This window comes from Tetrao urogallus, assembly GCF_951394365.1.
Source record: "Tetrao urogallus genome assembly, chromosome: 3".
Lineage (NCBI taxonomy): Eukaryota > Metazoa > Chordata > Aves > Galliformes > Phasianidae > Tetrao > Tetrao urogallus.
This window is the reverse complement of record NC_136815.1, coordinates 15,847,249-15,861,348: the sequence shown is the minus strand read 5'-3', so window position 1 is coordinate 15,861,348 and position 14,100 is coordinate 15,847,249. Positions and strand designations below refer to the sequence as shown.

Below are 14,100 nucleotides of genomic sequence, written 5' to 3'. Positions count from 1 at the left end.
AACACAACACCAAGAAGTTACAAAGTTTTAAATAACATACAATGAATTTTATATATACATATATATATTCTATATATTAATATGCATAGAAAACATCTTCCAAGCAAATGGTAAATTAATCTGATTTGGAATTGATCTTGACAGAACATGCTATATACTACAGAGTACTAACTGTACTGAAACAAAATTATTTATTTCTCATAACTTTTGCTGTACAGTTTTTAAACACATAATCAAAAGATATTTTTTTTAGCACAACAAATTCAAACAATTGCTTATTTAATTTTTTATACATAAATAAAATATGGTATGAACAAATAACAGTGATTTGAGATTTTCAACATAGCTGTAAAGTAAAAACACATTGTATAGGAAAAAGTATCACCCAAAATCACATATTTTATAGTTACCATCAAACACCTCAAGTATATCAAATTCTTTTTCTGTCTGGAAGAATTCGAAGAACATGCTGATATTGTAACCCTTTTCCACAGTAATGGTCCATGCACACATCTGGAGATTTGGGTAGCTGTCAGGATACCCAGGGCTCAGTATTACCCCTGTTGAATCCAGACGCATTTCATTGGCTGGACACAGCACTGTGAAACAGACACATTATTAAAAATATAAAGCCTGCTATTTTTGTTACATGTGATTTGCAAGACTTTCCTTATTTAAAAGATTTGCATTAATTATTCTATTTTCACAAATATAGAAAGACCGAAAAAACCCCAAACAAACTGCACAGTTAGCAGTAAAGAACGCTGTGAAGTAATGTATATGTAGAAAACAAGCACTACAACTTTTAGTAGTTATTAACTCATGGCATTTTCTTTCTTTCAATCTTTAGAGGATATCAGACTCCTGTAGGTTAAGTACTAAATTGTTTCATTGTTCAAAAAGATGAATGGTGGAATTTTTTCCTTACATTACTATTACTGTCAGCAATAATTTCACTGCACTTCAAACAAACCTAACTGTCAACTCCGTGACAGTTTAATCAATCCCTCCCACAATCTGTCTGTGTGAAAGAAAGCAGCAAAAATCTTGAGAACCTCAATAAAAGCTCCAAGAATGCTGATGTATCCAAAATGCACAGTTCACTATTCAGACATGCTGCTTTTGGTGTAGAAAATAACTTTAAAAAAAAAAAAAGCTCTTCAGACTGACATTTTGTTATTCACTAGGACTAAAGAAAAAAAGATGATTTGTGCTAATCTACCTATCCGTTTCCTTTGTTTTGTTTTGCTTTTTTAATTCATAGAAGCCCCTGGAAATGCTACGTTGTTGCTATTATGTGCAATAAAAAATACTTGAAATGTATTTTTCAGTCTCCACGCTGTAATCCAATTTCCTTCCCAGCTGTTATAAAACAAAGCAGCAAAGAGAGTTCTTATAATCAAAGCATTTGACCAGCAGCCAATGTACTGGTGTTATATTCCTGAATAGCTACAGCACATCAAACTGACTCTTCTATTTAAGACTGATGCAACAGCGCACCATACAATTAAAACTTTTTGAGCAAATAAATATCAATCAGAAGTAAAAAAAAAAAAAAAAAAAAAAAAAGATGACTTTTGCCTCACTTTAAAAGACAATCACAATTATCACCCTGATATACAAACACTGGACTACTCTGAAAGAAATGCCTCCTATGTTATTATGTTGACCTATGACGTCAGAAGAGGATGTTGGCAGTAAAAGTTGAACCTTCCAGCCAATGCTCCATTACATTTTACTGTCGTGCAATTGATAGCAGCAGAGGGGTAGCCTGGCAACACAGTGTGTGTAATGGAAGTGTATAAGAAGCAAAGGTGTGCAATTGAATTCTTCCATGTGAAAAAGTAAAAATAAAAATAAAAATTGCATCCTCTAACACACATAAATGCTTATTGAACATTTATAGATATCAAAGACTAGCTATAAATATGGTGATGCACTCCACGCTGTGCTTCAGCACTGGCAAAAGACAGAGTAAATCACCTCCGCCGGTGCAAATTTTTATGAGCACAGCATGCAAGCTCTTCTTCCTTGCTAGAAAAAAAAAAAAAAAAATGTCGTAGCTAATGGTGGTTATTATGTTGACATGTTTCATAGCTGAGAATTTCCTCTATCAAATGTGCTCATCGTACCTGCTGTAGTTTCCATGGAAACGAATATTACTTTTCTAGTAACCATGTAACTCATTATTCTTTTTTCAAGAACCAGTTTTGTTACAGTATCTATGAACAAGTGACCTACAGTTGGTTCAGAACTGAGCACTGTTTGACAGTAATCTTAAAGTCTGGCTCTTGAGCCCTTTCAGTTAACGATAGCATAATAGGATCATAGATTTCTCAAGAATGTTTACAATATTATTGGCTAATTAAGTACGCAAATTGACTGTTTATTGGAAAAAAAAATGTCATTGGACTGTGGAAAGAGACAGAGGACACAGGAAAGCAGAAAAAGCAGAGAGAGAAGGAGAGAAAATAATTTTTTATAGGTAGAACTCACATTAAGAGAAATGAATTTCTTCATATATGAGGTCAAACATCTGCAGTAGAAGCCAGTAAAAGCAATAATAGCTTGCTTTACGGAATAATTAAGTCAAATTTCTCCCCTCCAGGAATTTCAAATAATTTCAATTTATTAATGAGAACCATGAGAAAATAATTATGTTTTTTGAAAGTGACCTAGGTTATGGCTACTGAATCTCCAAATGACTGAAGGTTCTGTATTTTTGTTTATTCACTGAAAATTAGGTTTCTGCCTTTTCCTTTTTAACTTTGTAAGAAGGCTATTTTTTTTTTCTTTTTTTTCTTTCTTTTCTTTCTTTCTTTTTTTTTTTTTTTAAGAAAGAAATAAATCCGTAATCCATTATAAACACAGACTTTTGTGGAGTAGAAATACAGCTCCAGGTCATTTAAAGTAAAATTTATTTTCCCCCTTGCTTCTACAGTATAGAATTAAAATGCAAGAAAACTGAGAATGGGATTAAGTTTAAAATCAACTCACAACATGATAATTATCTGGCTAAGATCAAAATATCAAAATGTAGAAGCAGAAGGCAGGCTTCAATCACCTAAAGTCATAGCTTTCTGTGGCTGTAAGTACTTGAGTTGGACCTGTTTAGGATGAGAAGCAAACTATTTTGTGCATTGAAGCAGTAGAGCCAAAGTATTCAATTCTGTTTATTCTCTGAGCTATGAAATTTCTGCTGAAATTAGACAACTAAAACACCCCGATGAAAAATGAAGCCATGAACTATGGCTTAGAAAGCTCTTGTGAGTGCAAGACCTGTATTTGATTTCCCGTGTCAACTCATGCAGAGAAAGATACCAAACTCTTCATCTAAGATGATTGTTTCACATATCAGCTTCTTAGGCTGTGGTTATCAATTTTTCCTGTCTGCACTGTGGTGAAAGTAACAAATAAAAAGAATGAAGGAAACAAATAAAAGAATGGACCACCTCAAGATTTAAATGTGCATATATTTAACATATGTTGAGGGAGAGAGAGAAATTGCCACGAGGAGCATCATGGTTATCTGGTTGAACTAGTTTGTTTATAGCTACTTCCGCTCAGGAATTTTGTAAAGAACTTAAAGACCTAACTCTGCACAAGGGATTTCCTGTGGGAATCAGATAGATAAATTAGTTTACATGCTATATATATATATATATATACTATATATAGTTTACTATGTTTATATAGTTTACTATGCTAACATAGTTGAGATATCGCTGCAAGTCTTAATTCAAGAATTTTCTCAGGGTCCTCTAATTATGATTCAAAATACAATTTCAATCTTCTTATTCTGAAGCATTAATTTGATCCTGAAATTAGAATCTAATTCCAAGGAGAACTGAGGACAAAGTTAGATGCTGGCTCTATACTTTATTTAACAAAAGATGATAGGCATTTGAATAAGCTTGCGGAATTTAGTGATTATTTTCTGATGTAATGAAGGAAATCTGCATGGATTTTAAGAAACACGCAATGGATTTACATAAGAGAAAAGTTTAAGTCAATATAGTTGAAAATAGTACTAAATCTGCTGTAAGCTTACGTGTACGAAATAAAATCAGAAAATAAAATCAGAAATAACATTGCTTCAGATTTTATTTATTTATTTATTTTAGCAGTACCTCATTACAGGCAAGTACATCTTTACTGCAATACATTAGACTTAAAACTAAATTATTTTTATTAATTACTATGATCGTATGCACTCCTCAATTTAAACGAATGAATGCTGAATGTGGGTATTGACTTCAGCACAAATCAAGTTAAGAATCAAAGTAAAATTTAATCAAAACTCACTTCAAACTCACAAAACTGTCTAGCACATGTACCAGTTACGGGAATATAAATTAATACTGTTAAGTCTAACATTAAAGTATGTGCTCTGTCTGGTGGAAAAAAAGAAAAAGAAAAAGAAAAAGAAAAAGAAAAAGAAAAAGAAAAAGAAAAAGAAAAAGAAAAAGAAAAAGAAAAAGAAAAAGAAAAAGAAAAAGAAAAAGAAAAAGAAAAAGAAAAAGAAAAAGAAAAAGAAAAAGAAAAAGAAAAAGAAAAAGAAAAAGAAAAAGAAAAAGAAAAAGAAAAAGAAAAAGAAAAAAAAAAGAAAAAGAAAAAGAAAAAGAAAAGAGAAAGAAGGGAAGGGAAGAGAAGGGAAGGGAAGGGAAGGGAAGGGAAGGGAAGGGAAGGGAAGGGAAGGGAAGGGAAGGGAAGGGAAGGGAAGGGAAGGGAAGGGAAGGGAAGGGAAGGGAAGGGAAGGGAAGGAAACTAGAATGAATATGAACAGAAGACTTCAGAATGACTTCCATGTGAAGAGTTACAGTCTGCACAATTAAAGTATGCAAGCTTTATCCTAAAAATCCTAAAATCCTAAAAATGTATGTGTTTTAGGCATATTATTGTTCACTCTAGATTCCACAAAGTTATCTATAAATCCAGGTTTGAATATTGAAATTTAGCTTACACGTTTCTAACTATTAATTCATATTATATAACAGAATACAAGAGAAAATTCTGTTGTTTTGCTCTAGATCACCAGTTTCAATGCCCATTTTAAACATTTTTAATTAATTCTTTTGATATATGTATATACTATATTCTGAGTCTACTACCTCTGAAGATTATGTTAACAAGATTCAGTTTCCAATGGAAATAAGACCTCTGAATTAGCACTCAGTATTTAATCCAGTATTTAGTATTTATATGTGATAGAGAACATACTAACTACAGTAACCAAACATTCCTGACATTTTGTCTTGAGTTTTGCAATGAATATACACATGAGTTCAGCAACACTTACTGAGAAAATGCCTCAGGATCAGCACATACGTCTTTATTTGTCCCATCTATGAATACAGCATTTCAGCATTTAAAGAAGTGCCTGAGGGCTCCTATTGTTTCCCACTCATTAAATGATATTTGTTTGCTGAGCTCATGCTTAGCAATTATTTCAATTTAAATTCTGGTTTTGGAAGCAATTCCTAGATGCAATTGTACCTAAATAAATAGATTTTCAGAAAATATTAATATTACCGAAATTTTTATTGAAACTCACAATTGAACATCATCTTTCATTTTTGTAACTAGACCTAATCTTCAGAATTATTTCAACTTTTACATATTTCTGACCATAAAACAGGGGAAATCATAGAATCCTTAGAGTTGGAAGGGACCTCTGAAGGCCATCTAATCCAACTCCCTTGAAATGAATACAGTTACATCAGGTTGTCCAGGGCCTGATTAAGCTTCATATTGAAGTTTACAGAGATGGGGAATCAACCACATCTCTACACAACCTGTTCCAATGCCTCAGCACTCTCACTGTAAAACTGCATCTTAAATCTACCCTCTTTAAGCCTGAAAATGCTTTTCTTAGTTCTATCACCACAGACCATGCTAAATAGTCTGGCCTCTTCTTTCCTGTAGCTCCCCTATCAAGTCACTTCAGAGCCTTCTCCAGGCTCTTCCTTTGGACATGCCCCACTAGGTTTATGTCTATCCAATTCTGAGGACTCAACATCCTCAACATCTGGATTCAGGACTTCAGGTGATGCCTCACCATGTGAAGTAAAGTGGCAGGATCACCTCCCTTGACCTGCTGTCCATGCTTCTTTGGATGCTGCCCACGATATGGTTGGCTTTCTGGGCTGCAAGGGCACATTGCTGGCTCAAGTCCAGCTTCTCATCCACCAGTATCCCCAGGTCTTTTTCGGCAGGGCTGTTCTCAATTCTTTCATTTCAGCTTGTATTAGCAATAGGGTTACCTCAACCTTGGTGCAATATCTTGCACTTGGTAGTTTTGAACCTCATGACGTTCACTTGGGCCTACTGCTCAAGCCTGTCTAGTTTAAAATGAAGTTAAAATAGTTTATTCATCAGTACTAGCTGACTGTCCCCATTTTCATGCTTGTGGGAAAAGATTTATTTGTAGGTTTTGTAAGAATACAGAAAAAAGATGGTTATAATTTTTGTATATTATATATATATTGTATATTATAATTAGTTGTAATTGTTAAAAGATGAATATATTGCTGTTTAAAATCATAAATTGTACACAAAATTTAAACTATAAAAATTATGAACAGTAAATAAATCAAATTAAATCTTTTCTTGCAGAAGTAATAGATTCACTAAGAATTATCTTAGTATTTCTATATAAGCCTTTGATCCTGTTTCCTAGATAAGTTAATTATTTAAAAATGCTAGAAAAAAAAAGAAAACAAGCTCCAAAAATACTGACAGCATTTTTCATTTCACAGAAAATTCAATAAGTTGCATTTATTTTGACTAATTTGTAAAATTACTTTAGACTTTCAGTCCTGCAGGACATGACAGGATATTAAGCACAGGAGTATCAGGATCATGAAAAAACATCACAACAACTAGCAGGATCCAAAATAGCTTTTATTTACATAAATTCAACATCTATGAAGCTGTTGTTTGTTTTGTTTTCTTCTTCTCTAAATGTATTTATAAGTTCATAACTTTATGTCTTTAGTTATATTTCTGCAGCTAAATGGAAGAATTATATTTACGTATATGCAAATATGTATGTACTCTTCAATTTAAGACTTCAAAGAGATTCTGTTTTGTTTTGTTTTCTTTGTTGTTGCTTTGTAATAAATCACGTGCAATGTCCATTAGGTTCCTAATCAGTTCAATTTTAAAAAAATACAATAATTTCTTCAAAAATGTATAAATGAAACAGATGGTTTCTATTTTAGTGTAAGACATTAAATGTCAGCTTAATATAGACAGGTTTAAACTGTGGGTTTACTGGTTTGCAAGACAATAAGTTTGTTTCAGCATTAAGGTGTTTGTTCATTCACTGTTTTCAGTAAAATTCAGAAAACATGTACATGCACATATCTCAAGAACATGAATATTACTTTTAATGCACACCAAATAAAAATATTACACTAAAAACTGAGGTTTCGATTTTGCTCATCTAAATAAATGCTATATTTAGAATTTTTATGTTTATCAATTTATTATTTTTAAAATTTTCATATAAAATTTTATAATAGTATTTTTTTGAGAAAAAAAAATCATCTTGTTTATAATTTTTTAAATGTAAGGTCCCTTCAAAAAATGATTTGTTAAATTATTTTCACAAAGTAAACCTTAAAACTCACCAAATGCATTAAAAAATAGTGATGATTTTTCATTAATATTCACCATAAACAATGAAAATGCTGGAGTAGCATTGAAAGGGTTGAAATATTTTAAACTTGCCATCTTATACAAAGATAAATCAAAAAGAAAGAGAAGCGATAAAACACCTTGACAAGTAGGTGGTGCTCCATCCATCTGAAGCCTTTCACCAAGTCGGCATGTCAGAATCTCATTACCAACCAATGTAAAGCCTGGTTGACACTGGTACCTTATTATGTCTCCTGTTTGATAAAAACAAAACAAACAAAGAAAAACACTACTGTTAAATATTAATTATTTTGAATGTTTAGCTTTGAAAATATTATTGAGTAGTGAAGCTTCTTGCTGTGCAACAATATTAGCCTGAGTTTGACTCATGTCAGGTGAACCATATGTCCACAGACCTGTAGGCATTACAATTTACTGAGTAATCATTGTATCAAAACAGTAATTCATACAAGCACAAGGAGAAAAAATGAATAGGAAATGGATCTTACTTGATGGTGGGAATAAAAAACTGTCTTTTCTTGATCAAGAAATGATTCATGTAGCTTTATGAAGTCACAAAAAAAAATAAAAATAAAAATAAAAAAGTATTGTATCCTGTAAGTTCTTTTTGGTCCAATTTAGAGAAGAAAAGAGAAAATATGTATGTTTTTAATTTGTTATCAGTTTAATAACTCAAATATTAGTATATAGGAAGAAAAACATAGGTTGGGTGAAGGGGAAATCTGAGCAAAACTAGCTGGTGAGACATCTGACATCTAATCATGTAATTGATAATTATAACATTCATTATTATCAACCTGACTCAAAAGTCAGTATTCCTAGTTTTTACGAATTTGATGTTACCCTTCACTTGTAGAACCTTAGTTCTGGTACAGATGTCTAGAAATCTTTTGTTGTTGTTGTTTGTTTACTTGTTTGTTTTTCATTTGGTGCAGGTTTTTAAAATGGAAAATAAATCAATTAAAATTCTAATAGCAATAATTAATAACATTATGAAAAAGGCATTATTAAACAAAGTTATTTGGAATGTTGTTACTGCCATGCTCAGATGTGATCTCTGAAACTGCATTCAGGAAGCACAAGGAAGAGGAATAACTTCTTAAGCTTTTAATTCTCAAATATATTGAAGGCATTCCATAGTAAAGATCTCTTCATAGCACATATAGCATTTCATGTTGTTTTGTTTTTAAACAAATATTGCTTTTATCTTCTTTCACATTACCTATTTCAAACTCATCATCTTCAGTTAGAATTTCAGCATTTGGTATGTTTGTTGGAGGCTGGCAGACTCGAAGCTGATAGGCTATAAAGAGAAATACACAAACAGCTGACATTCCCATACTTATGCAATTAAAACAGCCATGCATATATAACTCAGCTAATACATTAACAGGATAAAAATAAACATCTGCTTCTTTTCTTTGTAGCCTTCAACAGACTCAAAAGAAAGGAAATATACAGATTTCAGAATTAATAAAAAATTTGTAGTTTAATTTGCATTCTTAATTATTTATCCTTAAGGGTAAGGTTCTCTTGATAACTTCAGAAGTTCAGAAGTAGTTGTAAATTTTCTCTGTAAGCAATTGCATCTGTAAACCAAATGTTTTTGTGTTGTTCAACCTTTTTTTACTATGGTTATCCACATTACCACTGTAATATTGTTGAATATCTCATCTCTTGAAAATATATGTGATGAAGACAACTTTTAGAATACAAAATATTCTTTCCAAATATAGTGTAAATGGTGATTAGAAGCATTCTGAAGATGAAATTTCCTGGAAAATTAATATTTGTGGAGCAGAGACAAACTATCTCATCTGCAGATGGAGAGTACTGATTTTATGTTGAAACTTGTAAATTGAAGCATCACTTTAAATGATTTTCTGATTTTTAACCTATATATATAGGTTATATATATATATATAAAATCCAGGTTAAAAAAAAAAAAAAAAAAAAAAAAAACTGGGTGAAAAAAAAATAAAAAACAAAAAAACACGTAGAAGCAATGTGTGTTTTTTTTTTCTACAGACAATCAAGAAGGATGAACTGGTGTTTGAATATAGATGCAATTCCCTTCAATTTGAATGCAATTATGACAGAAATACAAATAAATCATGCTGAAGAGTTTACATTGTATTTCTATGCCTTAAAGTGTACGCTTAGGCTGGTAAGTCATGTGTTCCTGGTTTTCACTGTACCTTTTCATATTGTATTTTTTTATAGGATCTCTTATGGCAAGGAAACACCATCCATTTATGGCAGATGAAGATTCAGATTCATTTATACGTATGTTTGTTACATTCTGTTTTTGGATCCTTTAGTAACTGAATGAGCCAAACTTAGGTCAGCCAAAAATATTTATATTTTGTACATGACTTATTGCTACTGAGTCACCCATAAATTATATCTTCCTACTCCACTCCTTTTGATCTCTTATTATTATGTTATTACCTGTATTATCAAGTCAGAAAGTTAGCAACTATTTTATACTTATTTAAAAGAAAACACACTAAGCAAACTTGGAACAGCTATCCTATTTCCATTCTTAAAAAAAAATAAAATAAAATGAAATAAAATAAAATCACCAGTGTAGGAAATGTATTCAATAAAAATTCAAATATTATTTATCTCAAATGTCTCCCATTTATGTATAGATTTTAGTTTAGACCCCAAATTATCTGTTTTAAAAGATTTGATTCCACTCTCCACCTTACTTTTATTGCTGTGAATTGTCAGGAGCTGATACAATCACAGACTAAAGGATACAGAGAGTTTTATTTATTCTGAAAACATTAATCCACAAAAGTGTTCTAAGTTTCTTCATGAATAATCAGTTCACATCTTTATTACACTTCAGGGTTCATACTTGTGGAATGAAAATGTACACAGTAACAGAAATAAATAAGTGAAGAAAGATCAAATCTAGAAAATTTATGAACAGGTAGGAGCTTTTTTCCATGTGTTTGCTCATATATTGTTTGCTCATATATATTTGCTCATCATAGACAATGTATCTTATCAATATATAGTAATATGCATCAATTAATGAGTATATATCAATTCATATCTTGATGAAGGCAAAGTGTTAGTTTGTCCTTCTCAAACTGCAATATAGGTGCTTAGATATGGAAATAAAATCATGAAACCCTATGGAATCAAAATTATGAATCTACTCTTCAACAAAAAAATCAAGTGACATTGATATTTCTTTTCATTGTGGGATTTAAGCTTTTTTTTTTTGCTGCTTTTGTTGTTGTTGTTCACTTGTTTGTTACACTTGGATTGTATAAAAATTTAGAAGCGTGTAAGTAGAGAGAAGATAACCACCTTGAACTAACAGGGTCCTGATGTTACCTTTTTTGCTCAAGTCACTTCACAGTGTGTTGTTTTTGCTTGACTATTAGTAACTTTAACATACTGGTTGAGAAAATATTTTGTTTTCATTATATATATTAGTCCTTTATATGTTTTCATTACTCTAATGGTGATCACTCACATTAATAATAGTGATTTTTTAGAAAAATAATTCTATTACAGCAGTAATCAGTATAGCACATGCACTAGAAAATACAATTTGTCATACTTACCATGATAGCTAAGTACAAAAAAGCCACTAGTAGTAAAGTCACTGTGAAACTTAATCAGAATCTGATTGGAAGTACTGTAGACTGATTCTAGTGCAGTATTGCCACTAAACTGCCCAATTTGAGGAGAAGTTTGGTCTGGTCCATCCCTTAGAAAAACAGATAAAAGAAGACTTGTTTGTCCAAATAATTTAATTTCTACACAATTTATAAAGTAGTAGACTACTCTAAAAAGGCATGGGTCATCTGAAACCAGATGAAATAAACTCAGAAAGCCTTTTGATATTCTGTATGTGAACAGGAGTAAAAGGGATAGTAGTTTGGAAAGCCATCCAAATTTATTGAAAAGCATGATCCTCCATTCAACCACCTCTGTGAAGTAATTTTTATTTTCTTTTTTAATTAAAAAGCCAGCAACTTTAAAATGATTTAGTTTGTGACTGTACTTCATCATCTTATTAATGTTCATGCTTCTGCACCTGTGTTTTCAAATGCCGATATTTGAAAAGAAGTAAAACGAATACAACAAATACTATAAAATACTACTACTACTACTACTACTACTTCTAATACTACTAATACTACAAAAATTCTCCTGCAATCTTTTGAATTTGGTCGTTGCTAGGAAAATTACACAATGAATACAATTTAATTTTTAAAAAGGCAATTAATTGATATCGGCTTCTCTTAAAAAAAAAAAAAAAAAAAAGAAAGAAAAGAAAATTCTTATACTCAACTGCATAAAAGATTCCACCTGAATATGCACCTGAGCATATATAAACGTATATTTCATTTAGAACTTTTGTCTTATGGACAGTACTTTTGGGAATTGTGAAATTTCAGAATTTTTTAATTTACCTTTTTTTTTCCCCTCAATTTTTATGTTATAATGATTCAATTAAACATTCATAAAAATATGTTAGCTAACACTAAGTATGATATGAAGTTGGCTATTTCAACATCTCAAATTCTTATTCATGTATTACTTTGAAAGTAATGTCTCCTATTTATTTCCATGGAGACTACAACAGATATAAAAAAGCACTATCTGATGGAGCAAATTCTCAGTCACAAAACACTATTTTTCAACAGTTACCACTACTAGCTGTGCATTTTTGCCAGAGACGAACAAGAACTTGCATGCCACTCTCATAAAAATCTGCATCAGTGGTGGTGACCCACTGTTGTTGCCACTGCTGAAATGCACCACCCAAAGCCTCACTGTGCTCATATTAACTGTTTGATCTCCGTAAACGTTCAGTAAGGATCAATGAAGGTCAATGAGTGCCATTTTTTTCCAACTGAAGGAATTCAATGACACATCTTTGCTTCCTATGCGCTTCCATGTCAGATGCCAATTTATGAGACTGCCCCTCTGCTACCACCTGTCAAATGGCAACAAAAGTAGTAATGGAATATTGGTGGGAAGGTTCAACCTCTACTGCCATATCACCAGTATTTGCTTCTAACACTGTGGGCCAACAGATAAAATATGAGGCATTATTTTTGGAGTAGCCTTGTATATTACAAATGTGGACTCAAGTTATAAAGACTAATAATGAAGACTTCATTCTTCATTAGATTCACACATTGTCTGATTTGAGGAATTATTTGAATGATGGAAAATTGTACTTTTTTCCTCTACAGATACTGTTATTAAAATTTTGGATGAGTTCTGTCAGTGTATAATATGAACTTGTTTAACATATTTAATCATAGTATGTACAGAATACTGCTTATGTAACATTATAAATCACATATAGGTAACAACATACATAGTATAGACACATACCCTTACAGATGCTTTAACTTCAGGACATAGTCCTAAAATTTTTCTTAATTGAAATAGGATACAAACTGAGGTAAAACTGAGGTTTTATCTTCATCATGGAATACATACAATTAAATTTATTGTAAGAAATATGTTTATAATGCAGCCAAGAATGTAACTGAAAGGACATGAAATTGCTTCATAGAAAGGAGGGAACAAGTGGATGGAACACTGAGAGTGAACAGTAGTGTTCTAACTTGTATGAATTGAACGGGGAAAGGATGTCTGCATGTCCGGATGTACACAGTGAGTATAACTAAATTCAGGACAGATTCTGAAGTTCATCCTTCAAGTAGGGAAGAGTTAAAAGTATTCAAAATTATCTGAGTTTCATCAGAACAATAGTCTTTGTACATATTCAGATGAAATTTTTGTTAGAATTTAAAGCAAAGCAGGCAAATATCTGGGATGCAGGACAAGGCAGTTTGTAGTACAAGATGAAAAATAGCTAATGCCTTCAAAAATGATCACAACAATGAAGACAACTGTTTAATATTTAGGTAATTATGAATGAAAACCTGAGGTCTATAGGAATTTATATGAAGTCAAATTAATAGTTTTGTGCAACAGAAACACTAAATCAATAACAAATACTTCAAATTACCTCTCACTGTTCTGACTAAAAAAACTACTCTCTCAATCTCTGAATTACTGTTTAGGTAAGCTACCAAGGGTCATAACTGCTCTTGAAATATCTAAGGGACTCACTGGTACAGTTTCATGATTACGACAAAAGTTGTACCTCTAGCTGTGCCAATAGCCACCTGCCTTAAACAACTTTGAAACCTAGTAAAACGTGGGCCTCAATATCTGAAAAAAATCATGATTAAAATGGATTCAAAACATAGCAAATATAGAGAGAATATAAAGACAATAGAGAGAATACATAGATTCAGTACATAGAAAACAAATGTTATTCACAGCTGCAGTTAGTTAACAGTTTTTTTGTCATAACCAAATAGAGCCTTGACTTTTATCTTCTGTTAAATAGTTTGAAAGAAGACAACATGTAAGATATGAAGA

At 31.6% G+C, this 14,100-nt stretch overlaps 1 protein-coding gene across 3 annotated transcripts in view; it reads right to left on the bottom strand.

Moving 5' to 3' along the window:
* CSMD3 (CUB and Sushi multiple domains 3) overlaps window positions 1-14,100 on the bottom strand; it is a gene marked incomplete at both ends in the record, with an annotated part of 527,537 nt that overhangs the window by 63,749 nt on the left and 449,688 nt on the right. For all 3 annotated transcript variants that reach the window (XM_079533061.1, XM_079533062.1, XM_079533063.1), the window contains 4 exons: window positions 411-599; window positions 7,782-7,895; window positions 8,885-8,965; window positions 11,250-11,395. In XM_079533061.1, coding sequence (XP_079389187.1) covers window positions 411-599; window positions 7,782-7,895; window positions 8,885-8,965; window positions 11,250-11,395 — 530 coding nt within the window. The remainder of the gene's footprint in view (window positions 1-410; window positions 600-7,781; window positions 7,896-8,884; window positions 8,966-11,249; window positions 11,396-14,100) is intronic.